At 37.2% G+C, this 17090-nt stretch overlaps 3 protein-coding genes across 3 annotated transcripts in view; all 3 read right to left on the reverse strand.

The window, feature by feature from the left end:
- Positions 1-8297, reverse strand: part of LOC129810321 (E3 ubiquitin-protein ligase RNF123) — a 16983-nt gene extending 8686 nt beyond the window's left edge. The window contains exons 1-3 of the mRNA XM_055860713.1: positions 7958-8297; positions 7659-7878; positions 1825-4220 (exon numbers count right to left, since the gene is read on the reverse strand). Of these exons, the coding sequence (XP_055716688.1) occupies positions 1825-4220; positions 7659-7878; positions 7958-8052 (2711 nt within the window). The 5' untranslated portion in view covers positions 8053-8297. The remainder of the gene's footprint in view (positions 1-1824; positions 4221-7658; positions 7879-7957) is intronic.
- A 449-nt stretch (positions 8298-8746) lies between these two features.
- Positions 8747-11026, reverse strand: LOC129810326 (myotubularin-related protein 9). The gene is made up of 2 exons (XM_055860719.1): positions 10625-11026; positions 8747-10515 (listed from the first exon to the last, which is right to left on the reverse strand). The coding sequence occupies exons 1-2, from the start codon at positions 10772-10774 to the stop codon at positions 8986-8988; spliced, it is 1680 nt and encodes a 559-aa protein (XP_055716694.1). The 5' UTR covers positions 10775-11026; the 3' UTR covers positions 8747-8985.
- A 3514-nt stretch (positions 11027-14540) lies between these two features.
- LOC129810322 (GTPase-activating protein) overlaps positions 14541-17090 on the reverse strand; it is a 35029-nt gene continuing 32479 nt past the window's right edge. Inside the window, exon 6 of the mRNA XM_055860714.1 lies at positions 14541-16687. Coding sequence (XP_055716689.1) covers positions 16222-16687 — 466 coding nt within the window. The 3' untranslated portion in view covers positions 14541-16221. The remainder of the gene's footprint in view (positions 16688-17090) is intronic.

Below are 17090 nucleotides of genomic sequence, written 5' to 3' on the forward strand. Positions count from 1 at the left end.
CATGTGATTCCGAATATATATGTGGCTAAGTTACGTTCCCGGCCGGCCGGCCGGCCGCTCTTTGGAGCTTAATAGCTCCTAAACTAAAAAAGATATCGACTTGCGGTTTTCGGCAAAGGTTATATATCGGGTGAAAATTGCAACTTGGTGCATTGACCCCCCACCCCCCACCCCTCCTTCCGCCATTTTGAAGACCCCCCTTTTTTTGTTTTCTCAATAGCTCCGCCCCTATGGCATCGAGCGGGCTCAAATTTTAGTATGTTATAGCTGGGCCTTAGAGCTTTCCATCAATACCAAACTTAAGGTCCCCCGACCCCCCTGACCCGAGCTATAAAAAAAAAATTTCTTAAAATGGCCATAACTCCGGTTCTAATTGTCAGAATTTAAAAAGTGAGGGCTTTTTGGAAAGCTCTCGTGAAATGCCACTTCCCCTTCTAACATCGCAAGTTCATAAAACCACCGCTAGGGGCGCTTTTTTTAAAAAGAAAATTTTTAAATCTTAAAAGTTAAATAACTCAAAAATTCCATTGTGCATCGGGCTGAAAATTTAGTATGTTGTAGCCGTTGATTATACCTATCAAACAAAAAAAACCTTAAGTCGATCCATAACCCCTGACCCGAGCTATAAGGGGTCAAAGTTCGAACATTGACCGGCCTCTATCTCCGGTTCTAATTAACATAGCGACCTAAATTTTACCTTTTTGGTTTCGTCTCAATGAGCACTTTCAGATGGAAGTTCAAAAAGTCACCACAGGTGGCGCTGTGATAGCGTCAAAATTCATCGAAATTCAAAGTCACTTTTCTCAAAAACGGCATTGTGCAAGTTAATGAAATTTTAGTATGTTGTAGTCCAGTCTAGGACGTTTCCAAAATGGTGCGTATGTGCGCTGTGGTTTCAATAGAACCGGAGATATGAGGGGTCAAAGTTCACGAAATTCAAAAAATCATATCTCCGGTTCTATGTGACCGATTTTGATGAATAAGGGCTTAAACGAAAGATCTCACCAAATGCTACAACTTTCTAGAACAATTGAACTTCGTGGGATCAACACCAGGGGCGCCACAGTCGAAAAACCAATTTCAATATCACATAACCTCAATTATCTCGACTGTCGCTAAACCGATTTTGATGATTACTTCGACACAATTGTAGAACACATTTGTCTCTACATTTCGTCCATACATCATTTTCCGCTCAGACTACGCTATCACTCCGATTTTGCCGTTTAAGTGTGAAAAAAATGATTTTTCCCATAATAACGCTTTGAAATCACTCAGATGCCAATTTGACTGCCTCTACTCCACCAAGACACTTAAAATAGGGTTTTAAATGGAAAGTCCCACAAAGGACAACAATTCTTTGATATAGTTGAAGTTCAACAAATGACTACTTGGGGAACTCTGGATGAAAAAACGAGTTAAGAAACAAAAAACCTCGATTATCTTGGCTTCTGAGTAATCGATGAGATCATGTTCTATGGGAAAATTATAGAGAACATATTGGTCTACATTTCACCCATATATCACTTTTCTGCCAGTTCATCCAAATCCTTGATATTTTGGTTTAAATACAAAATTTGCATAATTTCACGAATTTGATTCAAGATAACTGAATAGCGTCTCCCAACTTCAGCTCCAAATCGAATTTGCATACACTTCGAGCTAGCTCACGTTAAGAATCTCACCTACATAAGCCGGTTAGGATTATCTGTCCCTTTTAAATGAATAGCGGTTTTCTCAATCTAATCAGATCCCATTGTTTAATTCTGTCTGTGGCTAATTCTGCCCCGGTCTCCCCTATTAAAAAGATGAAGATACACAAACCTGTAGGCAAATCCTTCACCCAGCCAGAAACGCAAAAGGAGCCAATTGCTCTGTCCCCAAGCGCGATTTTCATAAGGTCTCAATAGAGAATGCACCATTGCCAGTTGGCTGCTAGCTGATGTCTTTTCTAGCGCTCTAATCCCGACCTCATGGCAAGTGACTGTTCCCAGTGCCTGCAGGAGAGCATCCTTACATGAGGCAAGTACCACACGAGGATCTGTGGAGTGTGCTGCAAGGAATTCAGCTGCACTCATCACAATTGACATCGAGTCTGACAGGTCGTGCTGAAGATTCATGTCATGAAAACTAAAGTCCAGAACTGTGTCCAGGAGAATTGGCAGGACATTGATGTAAGTCTCTGGGACAAAGGAGAACAAGACACCCTGGCTGGATGCTGTCTGGAGGGTGTCAAAAATAAGTTTGAGCAACCAACACAGAAGATCTCGACGATGAGCTCCAAGAGCTACTGAGCGATACCATGCCTGCTTCCTGGCCAATTCCATTGATCTTTTAGCAAAGATGCTTTTTCGCTGACCGAAACGTTCCTGAATCTCCAGTAGAATGTCATCGTGAGTATTGGACAAGCCACCATTGGCATCTTTGAGCTCTTCCAGGGTTTTGAGCACCTCATCTGAGCAATCTTTTGTTTCTGACAAAATTCCCGACAACATCGCAATGTTATCCCGCAAATCAGCAATCATGACGATATATTTATGAGCCACAGCGTAATAATAGAATATGGAGCAATCGAGAAGTTCATCTAAAGATTGATTGGTATTCCTGTCAATGCCTCTACGGACAGGACTTCCCACTTGTCGTACGGGAAAAATATTTCTAGGTATGCTCGAAGGAAAATTCTGATTAGGCTGATGTTGTGTTATCATGAGCATAGCCGAGTAGAAATCTGCAGAATCTTGCCGAGCAGAAGGTTCCTGTGCCAAAGGAACAATTGCCGGGTGACTCTCGCCCAGAGCACCGATCATCTCTGTACGGAACACCTTCTTGAGATGCGACAAAACGCCTCCTAGGCGATCAAAGTGGAAGTAAGTGAAGGCATCATTGTAGAAATTCACCGGATCCACTTGAGTGCGTTTTTGGGGCACTTCCACAGCCAGAAGTTGACGAGTAACGTCCAGAAGGATACATAAGAAAGACAGTGCCACCGCTGGCTGAGTTGGAGTCGCGTAGGTATTTTGCATAGACAGACTCCTGTGCTCCAGGCTATTTTCCATGACGTAGTTCCGGAATTTCGTAAGAAAAATCCTCCGACTCGACGGACTATCGAGAGATCCATCGGAATGATTGAGCAGAACAGCAATGAGATTCCTCTGAAGTGAATATAGAGTTGTTGTGCAGGAATTGAGCTTTTCGCATGCAGCTAAATACAGGTCCTTCCGTCCACCAATTCCCTCTGTCCAGATGTGATCATCGGGCAGAAGGCGTTCCAAAGCCGCCTCATCGGGTGGCTTAATATACAAAAAGAGTGGAAGGCAATTCTTCTCGAAGAACCTCTCCAATAAAAGATACTTCCTCGTCATGGGATGATTGCAAATGCATGTGAGAACTACAATGACCATCCTCTGTTTCTCATACTCCAAATCAATAGGTGTTTCCTTGTAACTACTCCCAATCAAATTGATCAGCTTCATTATAACACCCTTAATTTCATCGGGTTCCATATAAGTCCAGAGAAGTGTCAGGAAAGTTCCCAGAGTGGAATCACGCAATCCCGGATGAATCACATTATTCTGACTTGGATCACTGCGAATAACGCACATACTCCTGACATAGGAGAAGAGTTTATCCTCAACAACATAGGAGTTCGTCAGCAATGGTGCTAATTCCTCCACCAGAATTGCTGCCACAACCATAAACACAGAATCCGTGGAGTTTTTCTCCTGATCCTGAGGCTTCTTACTGCGTGAAATCAATCGAGAGAGATTTGCCAGGTACTGTAGCAGGTAATCAGCTTGCTGCAGGAGCAATTTTGGGGGTAACTGAAGGGGTTTGTATCCCGGAATGGGATGTCTAAAGGGAGAACCACCAAAATTAGCCGTTAGACTGTCATTGTAGGAGAGTGAAACTGCCGGAAAGAGTGCCAATCCTGGTCCACGTTCAATATCTGAAAATGCTTCACCCAGACTTACTCCATTCCGATAGTACTCAATCTTCCCACCATCCATGTCCAAGCACACACTAAAGACATCCCCACTGCGCCAGTAGGGCCCATATTTCTTTGTGTACACATGCCAGATTCTCTGTTTGCTACCATCCAGACCGTAGCTGTATTTAGTGTCACCAACTCCGGTGTCTGTTGTGAATTTGCACTTGGCTGAACACCAGCCAATCTGCATGACTCCCTTCGAACGCAACTGAACCTCATACATCCATTTATCCTAGAGCCAAGAAAAAGAGGTACCTTTTAATAAGGACGTCTGGGACTTAGAGGTCTTTTGATTAAGAGTTTTAGATGGTTTAGCCCGTTTAGCCCAGTTCCCGAAGGTCTCAAAACCCTAAATAGCAGTTAACCTTATACGGGCTTCAGACCTAAGGTTTAGCTATTTGGCTTAACGCCTGTATTAATTTGGCTTAACGCGGCACAATTCAAGGGCAAATGATCCAATAGATATTGAAAAATCAATAAAATGACTTGTTATTTAGATTTTTGAGACTTTCGGGAACTGGGCTAAACCTCCAGTCTGAAGCCGGCATTATAGGTTTTTTATAATCTATCTAAAGAATCGGGGCACTCAATGGGTCAAGTGGTAGAGCACTCGCTCTATGATGCAAGCAGGGGCCCATCAAGCCTAATAAAAAGTGAAGATTTTTTTAATTTTCCTTGTAAAAATTTTGCAGATATTGCACCGCAACTTAAACAAAATTTCCTCGTAGTTCTTGTATTATTTCGGCGAGCATTATGAAATATGTATTTTTAGATAGCTTTTAATGCACGATTTCGAAATATATTAAACTGATAAGTCAATTCTCTTTAGGAAAAAACTTGCCAATAGTCTTCAGTGCCTCTATGCAAAAACGTATGGAAAAATGAAATGTCGAGAGGCCCCTGATCAAAGTGTCCCGGATTCGAATCCCCTTTAGGTCACCAGGAATTTTTCTGGCGTTAAAGGTGTTCGGATTGCATCCAGTGTACTTCACTGCACTTGATTCCACGGGCATGGGACTTATTATTAATCGTATCGAGATTATATTCATTAGAAAGGTAATCATTTTTACAATGTCCATATCCCGTGTTAGAAGAATCTGCTAGTCCGTTTGTAGACTCGCCCAGGAGCGCCTTCCCCGCATTGTGGATGCTTCTTCCATGCTCCCGGAGTTGTTGGGTGTAGGCGGTGCATTACATTACGTTATTAACATATAAAAATTAAGCTAGGTCGCTTTGCTATCTCTTTTTTGAACCATTCTCTGAATGTTGACTTTTGGATACCTCTCAAATATTGATAGCATGCATGGGGTAATTTGTGACATTTTTATTTGCTTCTATTAACGGGTTTTTGTAAACGAAAGAATTTATCCATTTGTCTAATTTGATAGGAATTCTTCGTCACATAAAAATTTTCTAATATTATGTTAACAAGAAAGACTTTTTCTTTTCAAGCTATTTTCTAAATACCTTGAATATTTTTCTTGGTTTAAGCAGAAACTTCTTCGATTAGAACAGGTATATTTCATTTTACTATGTGTCTTATTCTAATGTACTTGTCCTAATGTATTTTGACCAGAGCGATTTTTGATAAGAAAATTTGGAAGGAAAACGTTTCTGAATAGCATGCAAAGGACAAAGAATTCATCTTTAGTGACTTCAAATTGTCCTGAAAACATTCACTAATTAATTAATGAATACGTTCTAAAAATAAAATTTAAAAAAAAATATCAAAATTTCATATTCCTTATTCTACTCCTAGTCTCTTAAAATTATGAACATTTAACCCATTCAGTCAATGTACTAGCGATTACTTGAATGTTCATATTTTGGAATTAGTTTCTTACAGATTTATAGAGGACTTTTTTATAAGAAAAAATATCTACAGTAGACTCTCACTCAATCGGCTCTTTCTCAATCGGGCGTCAAATTTTGTTGACAGTTTTCACGCTTAATTATGAAGCTAATTTGCTCAAATTCGCTGTAGTTCTTCCTATTTTATCGTGATTCTTTATAATTGGGCACTTTTTGTGGAATTTACAAAGGCTTTGACGCTAAATTCTATCGCTAAACCGGATGACATTTTGCCCCATATTCACGATTGAGAGAGAGTCTACTGTATTATGGGAGCGCGGGGAGCCGCTGTCAAACACACGTATTAACGGTCATTGAATTTAAATAATGTAGATTAATTCATTACAAACTCTATTGATTTAGATAGAGTAACTATCTAAGAAAAGACATTGGCATCCGGAATTCAAATCAGGAAAGAAGATAAAGTCCAATTTCAACAAATTCGACGGGATGTCGATTATTCCGTCCGCCATTTTGAACAAAATTTTTGCATGACTGTCGGGCTATTTTTTTCTAAGTAATTGAAGGACTAACGCAATTAAAAATGCATTCCCGACAGAAATTCAAATATCAATTGCCTACAGGAATAAATTATCTAATATCACTCAATTTGCGTATAATATATAATACCATGGTAATGAATGGGTTAAGGGGATTACTGCAGGGTTCAATACTGTAAAAAATAAAAGCCTTAGTCCTATGATTTGTCGGAATTTCTCAGGGGTTTTTCACACATCGCAATAGTCTTTAAAAAATTAGGTGAAATTTTGATTAATTTAAGCATTTCTACAAAAATATTTTGGTCAAAACCTGCTGGGTAATTTTAGTGAAGTGTATTCTATTATTTTTTTGTGATAAGATTTTCAGATTATTCGTATTCTCAAAAAAATATATATATTTTAGTTTATGTCTTACCAAAGAAATTAGAAAATATTTCTATCTTTATCGGTTTAATATTTATGATTAAATTTTGGTAGGTGAATGAAAAGCTTCGCGTCCTTAAAGCGTTAATTTACGTTTGCGAGTATCAAATCCTCAGAGTAATACAACATTAGTACTCAAGAACATTTTTTAAGGAGAAAGTGCAGCGATCTCAAAAATTGAAATGTAATCGAATCGAGTTTCCTTAATGCATCTGTTTTTTTTTTCTTAAATTGTTTTTCAGAGTGTAAATAAAATTTTTTGAATACTTTTGAAGGCCAGGATGACCTTTTTGGACAAGAACGTAAGTGGAAGCATTCAGTGATGAAGTACAGTGCTAGGGAGTGTAAAAATAAATTTCCATGATCAGTGAAAAGATCGAATCTGAGGAGTTCATTTAGTAAGTTATATCTTAAACTTTCTTTTATATTTCCAACCACCGAGAGCCGCTATAAAATAAAATGTTCTTCCACAAAAGCAACAGAATATCTTTCCTGATTTTTTAGTGGGCCCCATGCAATTGGGAGGACCGGTTACACTCATTTTATTCAATTTGAGGAAAATTATTTTTTAATTTATTTGAAAACTGGCACAGACTTTTTATTCGAACGTCCTCTTCGTAGTTGAGATATCTTATTAGGGTGCAAATTTATTTCCTTTGTTTGCACTAATGTGACACGAACATTTCTACCCACCCATAAGAGAGAGATTCGTGGTCAAGGGCAACATAATTTTACAAAATTTTTTAATAAAATAATTTTATAGAATCTGGATTTAAAAAAGTTATTAAAATGGCAAAATTTTGCAAATGGGTTAAAATTCTAAATGTCAATGGAAAGTGGGGATATTTTTGGGAAAGTACTTTCTTTGATCCCTAAAAAAACCCTTAGGAACTGACCTGAAAGACACAGCAATTGGCCTTGACCGTGGAAAACGGACTCTGGGATTGCACGGTGAGCCGGTCAGGTGAGATAGAAACCAAAGCATTTCCTGGATCTTTGTCAAAAACTGTTTTAGCTGGTCCCAGACGTCCTGCTTGCTCCTGATCCTTCTCCCCTTCTGGCTCATTTTGTCCATTTACCTTCACCTTGAGCCACTGCGTAAGTTCATGGAGGTGTCTGCGAGAAAGGCAATTGAAACATTTTAGAGTGTTGAATTGATTAGGGAGATTGAATTCATTGAACCCATTGAACTCACTCAGAAAGGGTCAAAGACTTCACTTGTGGCCCCAATTTGTAGGTTAGCGAAGGGTATTCACCAAAAATTTCAATTAAAACTCCAGAAGTATCCATAATTCTGCACTCTTGGACACTTTTGCACTATCACTAAATAATTTTCATTTTGTTTCCTTGACCTAAAATTTTCCCATTTAGGAGAAAATCCTCTGGAAATTGAGCTTCTGCGTATGTTTTGTTTGGGGAATTCTAACCAACTGACAGCATTTTGTTCGCGCGCGCCTTTTTCCCTCTCGCTCTCTCACATTCAAATTAGCGCCCAAGGATTCATTAATTATTTCCAGCTACACGATATTTATCGTGTTTTCTTTTCTTCATGCAATCATAATAATTGGAGTCTTTTTGATAGACAGACGAGGATATGTGCGAAGAACAAGGCAATCTATTAGCAAATAATGACTGGATTGGTCTGCAAAAAATTCTTCGTTGCGCTTTTACTGGGAAGTAGTAAAAGCGATCAAGATTCAGTGATTATTGCGTGGATGCTATTAGGAAAAGTTTAACGCAGTTTAACCAATGTTTTGAAGGATATTAGAAAAATCTTACATGTCCTGAACATGATTTTTCTTAGAAAAAAAAAAGAAAAATTAATCTTGTAGTACATGAATACACCGCAGTGGAGCGCTGCTTTCCACGCAGTCCTCAATATAGATGGAGACGCCTAGTACTTGTTGCCCACTGAGTGAGAAAGCAAAAAGTGATTTTTCCGGAGAGCATTTTTGACAAGGAAAAGTGATAAATTTCATAGCAATATAGATAATATTTTGATCTTTATTATCGGTTAATCATTCATGCCAAAATACATTCAGTCCTCATGGAATATATACCACAGAAAATCCCTTTATAAATGCTTCGAGCTGGATTTTGAGAGAGACAGAGAGAGCGCAAGAATTTTCTGGACATTTTTTTTTTTGATAAATCTTCTGGGAATACAGAAGGAATGGGAATTGACTGACAAAATTGCACATTGAAAGGGCGAGAGAGACATTATTATTCACAATTACCAGTTCCATGTCCACACTTCTCGAGGTCTTGGTAGTTCCTGTAGAGATCCATCAATTGCTTCCGGAGACGCACAACTTTTGACCGAAGTTCCTTTTCTTCATCAACAAGTGCTTGGATTTGATTTCGCAATCTCAGCGATTGATCCTGATTCACCACCCATCGCAAATAGAGCCCTTTCCACACCACGAGACTTATGGGAGCTACAGAAGGCCATATAACTGTGGAATTGGGTTCGTAGACCGGACTGAGGATGGTCCTCAGTACTTCGGGGCGATTGATGTAGGACCAGAGGCTGGTGGTTTTGGTAGTAACACCGAGCTGAGTGCGTTCATGCTCGGAATCGGCAAGGAATGTGCCAAATTGACTGCTGAAACTGTGCTCAAAGAGCATCACCAGGAAATTTGTACTGAACTCGAAGCTACATGCAAATTGTGTATGCAGCTGATGGACACAGTCCAGAAAGAGGACAAAACTCGAGCCGGATGTCTTTGCACGAATATGGGCTGGAGTGTAGCAAGATTGACGGTGGCGTGTGTGAAAGGGAAATCCAGCCTGGATCCACTCTCGCTCAATCAGAGCCTCCAGTCCGCGAACGGTTCTACAATCGGGATTGAGGATGATCTGCACGAGAGAAGTGACTATGAGGGTCGTGTCTAGGCCTTTGCCACCGTGTACAAGTACTGGACTGCCATCCTGATCGAGGCACTGGGCCACAACGCAGGCCGTATTGAGGGCACTGAGTACATGACCCAGCCAATTGCTGTTGTCCAGCCGAGAGAGCCACTTATCGGGGGAGCAATTGATATCATTGCATGCCTCAACGAGACGACTGAAGCTCTCCAGGAGTTGGGAAATGTGAGCAAAAGTACCCACAGATCGTGTAGCTTTCTTCCACTGCGAATAGTGTTGGTCCGTTTCTGTGGTGCTCTTCCCTTTTACACCCCAAGTGTCCACGATGAATCCCTTGCGACTCTTGCCCAGGACACTATTGAGGATAGCTTCGTCGGCTCTACAGCGCTTCCCGCTGGACGTAGGCGATGGCTGAGCACTGCGCAACATAACAGCACCATTCTCATGACGATAACTGATCACTGGGAAGCGTCCACCGTCCCTGAATGTTGCCGACGCCAGGATTTGCTCGTCAGTTACAGACCGTGGAACAACTAGAACTGCCGGATACGAAGAACACACAGAAAAATCTCGATTCACCGTGGTAAGGCGCCATTCCTCACTGGCAAGGAGCTTTGAAAATTCCACTTCGGGCCGGAACATCTCATAGCCATCCTCGAGGATGGAGAACATTGGCCGATAGAAGAAGGCATAGAGAAGATTGACACTATCCAATGTGATCAACTGCTCAATGGTCTGAGCAACATTTAGGAAATCCTGAGCTGCAGAAATCTCCAGTGCAATCACTCGAAGATCTTTGCATTTGAGCACTATCGTCCCACCCTGAAGTTGGTTATTCACCACGTAGGGTTTCCTCTCCAGGAAGTCAATATTCTGGTGCAACAGCTGCAGTACGAAAAGGAATGAACTTATCAAATCTTGAAAGTTTCAATCTTTCATGAAATTTTACTGAGCCATAAGTCTTCCATGCCGGAATGTGTGAACCCATACTCACCCAGAGCTCCTGTGTGTCTTCCTTGCGAGTACTGAGAATAAGATGATGACCAGTGATGCAGAGGGTCCCGGCTACGGGGGCAGTGTCCCCACCAGCGTGCAGGATGACATTATCGAGTTTTGGTGTGAGAATCAACTCGGCGAACTCCATCGTGTGGGTGGCTTTTTGCACGCACACTTTTCACGCCAGAACGCCTATCGTCGTCTTCTCCAATGGCCCATTGGGTCAGGCACTGATCTCCCCCGCGCTTTATCACTGATTTTCACACACTCACACTCGTCTGAGGCTTATCTGGGCAATGGGAAGTGCAAAAGAACCACCGGGAGCAACAATTCAATGACAGCTCGCGAATGACCAACCACGTGATAAGTTTTTTAAAGCTATGCACTTTGTGATTCTTCTGTTTACCATATCTTGAGATGTTATGATTTTAGAATAGTCACATTAATAATAATACCGATGGATTGATTTTGTAAAACTCTGGACTTGTCCACGTAATTAAGAACATGATCCATGGATTTGGTTAAGAAATATTAAATACGAATATAATAATCATTGATAATAATACTGGCACCTGAGTAATGCATAATACATAATTTCAATGTATGAATGACTTAACTCAAAGATGTATAATTTTTATAATTTATGATTATTAGTTCAAATGCAATAGCTGTGATTTCTTTTATAAGAGTAAAGAAATTATGTACATTTGCGACCTCACTATCTCACAGTATGGTTGGTGTCTAGACTGACAGCATCCCACACACACCACTCCCCTCTAATAAGACATAAATTCAAGAATAATTAAATTATTTAAATCAATTTATCGATTCATTCTCTATCCATTCTTGCTTGGATGTATCACATTCTCGCGGAAAGCCTGCGAGGAGCGCAGCAGGAGTTTTCTCTTGTGGGCAGAATTGCGCCAAAAATGCCCTTCGAAATTTAAAAAAGGTAACGCTGAGGGCTAATTTTTGAAACTCTCACTCGCACCCGCGAGCTCTTTAGTGGCCGAGAGAAATTGACTCGCACACCCCGGAAATTCTTGAGTACGTGCAACGAGTACTTTATGTTATGGAGAAGTCGTTACAGAAGGATTTAAATCTACGGGGTGTGCGAGTGGATTTCTCTCGGCCACTAAAGAGCTCGCGGGTGCGAGTGAGAGTTTCAAAAATTGGGCCCCTGATGTGTCAAGGTGATCTTATTGATTTTTGCAAATTTTATCTGAAATGTGAGTGATTTTGAGGTATAATTTATTCGCAATGGAATTGATCATTGTGCAGCAGGAATATATTGCGGATAGTGCAATGTACGCTTTTAGATTCCAATAAAATAAAATTACTCTGTATGTTATTATAAAACAAAGAAACGTTTATCTTCAGACAAGATTTTATTTATTTCAATTGCTTGTTATATTATTTCCACCTTTTTTAACTAAAAGAGTGAAATAATATTTATTAAAGCAATATACATATGAAATTAAATATGTATATATATAACCTTTTGAGGACGAGTGGGTCATCCAACAGTAATATAATATTTTTACTCACATTCCGAATATAACAATTATGAGCAATAAGAAATAAATTTTGTTTTACTGATCTAAATTTTTAATTATTATTTGTTTTTTGGCTTTAAAAGTGTGAGTAAAATATTATTTTCTTACTATTCAAAGTTTTAACTTTCATAGCAGGGGGGTGACATTAGCTCTGAAAAATGCGACCGGTTTTAGTGTAATTTTTCCCTGTTTTCGTACACATTTCACGAGATATCTCCAAAACTACGCAGGTTGCCAATTTAGGGTTTTCGGTTGCCTCTTCATTATTAAATTGGCTTTTATCTTGTATTAGTATTTTTTGCTAATTCATTCTACAATGACAGAAAACAGCTATTGAACTCAAAAGTTTTTTCGGCTCGCTAGAAACATATGGGAAACATAGGAAATGTCATGCCCCTGTTTCATAGTCTCTAATTGATTTGTATTTCGAAATATTTAGTGTTTATTACACGTTTAAAAAAGAAATAAATAAATATATAAAAACAAGAATAATTAATAAAAAACAATAAAATACTTAAAAGAAAATATAATACTTCAAATATTGCGGTAGATCAATTTCTAGACTTAGATATGATTCTGACAACTTTGCTTTAGGATCGGAAAGTATTGAGGAGCTACAGTGAGTGTCAAAAGTTTGTTGCCTTATGTATGTTCGGGAAGCCAGGTGCAGAAAATGATAGAAAAAAAATACTTTTTAAAATCTTTCTTTTTGCAAATTAGTTACCTGTAATCCGTAAATCTCATTTATGTATTTCGAAAAAATATTTCATTTTATTTCATATAAAAAATAATTGTCAAAAACATGCAACGCATGCAACCAACTTAAAGTACACCAACTTTAGAAATATGCTAACGCACCATTAGACTCAAAATGTAACTGGTTTACATTAAGTTGGTTGCATGTTTTAATTACTTTGTTTTATTTACTTGTTTGAATTACTTTTTCAAATGAGGCAACAAATTTTTGACACATGAAATTTGAACAACTTTTGGAAAACAATTATTTTTTAAATGAAATAAAATAAAAGATTTTTTTTCGAAATACATAAATAAGATCTACAGATTACAGGCAACTAATTGCAAAAAGAAAAATTTTAAAAAGTTATATTTTCTATCATTTTTTGTACCTGGTTTCCCGTATATATATGAGGCAACAAACTTTTGACACCTAGTACTGAATTTGAAGGAAAACTTATCATGGGGAAGTTGTGTCTACACAAATATTGAGAGCTTCAAATTATAAAAAGAAACAGTTTCCATGTTTTCCTAAAAAACATTTAAATTGAATGAAAACGTCTTAAAGTAATAAACATTTTTTGGTGCGCTTACAAATTTAGTGTAATCAAAATTCTTCTTGCAGATTAAGAATCAGTTACTTACCAAGGGCGTAGCGAGGAAGGCGCAGAAAGAAACCATTGCCTTCTAAACGATATTCAATAAATAAAATAATCTAAAAATAATTTTAAATATAAAATACGCTTTTACTGTTTTAAAAAGTCTTTTTTTGATTCACTCTATATCGATTTTTCTAGTAAAATTCAAAGAGCCTTTCTGGTCTAAGAACATTTCTTTTGGGGACATATTATCAATAAGTGCAATTTCCTTCAAGAAAACTACTCACTAAATAGAACATTTTAGTATTCCGTGTAAATCCGTCAAAATTAATTAAATCCGTGTAGTAATAGACCAACAAACAGAATTTCCTGCAAAGAAACTGTTCCTATAAGTGTTTTTTTTGTCAGAAAGTCTTACAAAAGGATTTAAGATATTTCAAGAAGCTTAAATTCATAAAGAAAGGATTAAAATTGGATTTTTTAAAATTTCCCCTATGCTTAAAATAAGAATAAATGTTTACAACTCAAAATAAACGTATCCCAAATCAATGTAAGGGAAAGTGCTCTCCCTTCCAACGTTCATGCCTTCGAATAATGTGAATTTCTTTTGTTTTTCGTAAGAGATTTACACTAAATTATCACGGAATTATCAACAATTGGTGATAAGCCAACCAATAATTAATAGAAATGTGTAAGTCTCTTAGGAAAACCAAAAGAAATTCACATTATTCGAAGGCATGAACGTTCGAAGGGAGAGTACTTCCCCCTAATCATTTTTTGTAAATAAATTGCACAGCTTTGAGACAGGAAAACATAAAATGGAGCAATTTTCTTGAAAACCTATTGCATCAGCTGTAGTCTGGTGTTAATCATCTTTATATCTCTTTGGATTTGGATTTACCATTATTATTGTGCCTAAAAAATCATCAAGAGAATCGCCACTTTCTGAAGGGAGACCAAGGTATTAAACCTATTACACTGTTTCGATCAAACACGGGGTCGTGTTATTCAAAAAAGAAAACAATTTTATACGTTTCTCATCAATACATGTTTATTCCTAAGTGAAAAAGTCGTGGAACGGTATAAAATTACATGAATAGTTCTGAATGTTGATAGAAATGTGTCAAAATTAATTTGAGTGTCAAGTAATGAAAACTGAATAAATTTTCAATACTTTACACATTTTTTCATTTTATACATTTTAAGCAGTTATGTCGGAAAAGAAAGAGGATGCATGTGTGCACAAATTTGACTATATTTCCATAATTTCATTTTCTTTAATTCATTAACATTATTTTATCTAATAAAAATTGGGGAGGAAGTGAGATTACACATTGCTTGAATATTTCTTGATTTTTGTTGTTTCATTTTTTTTAGTAAACGGTTACTTACATACTAAAACATTTTTTCTACTTGTTTCCAACGAAAAGAGAAGGACTTTTTTCCAAAAAAAAAAAGAAAAACACACACAGATAGTTATTAAAGAAAGATAAAAAGAAAAACATTTGATTGTCTTAATCCTTTCTTCAATTTTTCTAGGTTGTTTTTTTTTCTTTTTCTTTTAACAGAAGAGGATTTTCCTTGGCCCTTTGAATTTGTTTTTTCCGTTTTTAATGGCAATTTTGTACTTGATACTTTCTCATCAATTTTTCTTTTTATTCCCATATCGAGGAAAGTTTCTTCCTTTCTTTTAATTAACATTAAAAAATTTGTACTCAAATCAGTACTTAAGGGATTTTTTTGCGCTTCTTCTAACGAAAAAAGGGCAATATTTAAATTTTTCTTTATTTTTTTTTTAATTATTTAAATCTATAATAATTTCAGTAAATTTGTGCCAATTGTTTTTCTTTATCTTTTTTGTTCAGCATTTTCTGTTTTGTAATTTATACAGTTCGAATCGTTACCATTAAACTTATTAAATTTATTACATAAATGCTCTCGTTTTAATTTTAAATTCACCGTGTTGTTTTGACTTTTGTTTTTAGTAGCTTTTTCATTCTTTTATTTTTTTCCTACAGACGGAATAATTAATTGAGATTAATGTTCATCACACACTGATTTTTTTTTGAGCACAAAAGATGCTCAACGTGTTTCATTCTTCTGTTCATTTTTTTCTTTTCTTTTCTCTAACACATCATGCATGACTTTTGCCAATGCAGAAGGACTCTACAATTAACAAAAAAAAATAATAACACTCACTATTTCTTAAGAGTAATTAAAACAATTTGTGAAACAGAAAATAACGTAAAAAGATTTTTTTTGTTTTCTAGAAAAAATGTTGGTCGAAAGATTTTTATTTAATCATTTATAGAAACTTTTTAATTGCTTGTCAAATGAGCATTGCGTCTTAAATTGTAGATTATCTTCTTCAACTAATTCTTTCTATTTTAAAAATTGAAACTTAAAGGATTTTCCTTCCTAACAATCCTTACTAGAGGACATTTCTACTTCTTATACGCGGAAAATACGTTATTTCAATGTATTTTTTTTATACACTGAAACGTTTTATATTTTAATTCGTTTTTAATTACCGTCTCATTCTATAATATTTTACTAAATAAAAAAAAACAAAAATAATTTAATTGGAATGTTTTTTCAAAATATACAAGATATCACATTTTGCAACACCGAAAAAAAACTGAATATGAGTCCGAAACACACACTCTTTTCGTCCGTTCTACTCCCCCCATAACCCCTCACCAACTTTACTCACAACTTCGCAAGAAACCCGGCCGAATGGTCCTGAACTCCACGTCGCTATTACCTTGGGTAGAATCCCTAGGTGCTGAGGTGACTTTGAAGGCTCCACCACGTCCACCTTTGCTCATGTGCAGGTAGTTGTCATCCCCAATTGGCGCCTGACGACTCCCATACTTCACTTCCATGGCCAATTTTGTGCGATGATTGCGATGAACATGATCGAGGGCTATTGCGATCTCCCTGAGTGCCTTCAGTGTCTCGTGGCACATCATGAATTCGCTTACCTGCTGCGGTGTCCCCGAGTACGCTATGGGATTCCCCATTGATTCCAAACACTTCATATTCGTCATAATCAGTGTATGAATTCGCTGGAGATCCCGAGCTGGATCCAATGCTGTGCCCAGTTCCATTTGAAAAGACTTTGGAGACACAGCCGTACATCCATTGGCATTCTGATCCCGTGAATTGCAACTGCAACAGACAGATTACCGTCATATAGGCTTTACTTCACTGTTACTTTAATAAGATATTTTTCTATTCATTTATCAATTAATTTTCATTTTATTTTTAAAAATTATTTTGTTCATTAAATTATACGGTTTAGTATTTTTTGCCTGATTTGGAATACTAAGTTATCAACAGCATTCTCACAAAACGTTGTCGAATGTTTATTCTGAAATTCTAAATATTTCAGAATTAATAATTCACAATCTAAAAAATCAGCGATAAAAAATCTTAGAGCACAAAACCAAAGTTTTCGAATTATCATTGCTATTCAGTTAACCCTTTAACTCTTTTCGGACCGAAGTATATGCTGAAAGCCAATTTCATCATTTTTTAATCAAAAATATCTAAGCTCAGGAATTAAGTGAGG

This window comes from Phlebotomus papatasi, chromosome 1 (assembly GCF_024763615.1).
Source record: "Phlebotomus papatasi isolate M1 chromosome 1, Ppap_2.1, whole genome shotgun sequence".
Classification (NCBI taxonomy): Eukaryota; Metazoa; Arthropoda; class Insecta; order Diptera; family Psychodidae; genus Phlebotomus; species Phlebotomus papatasi.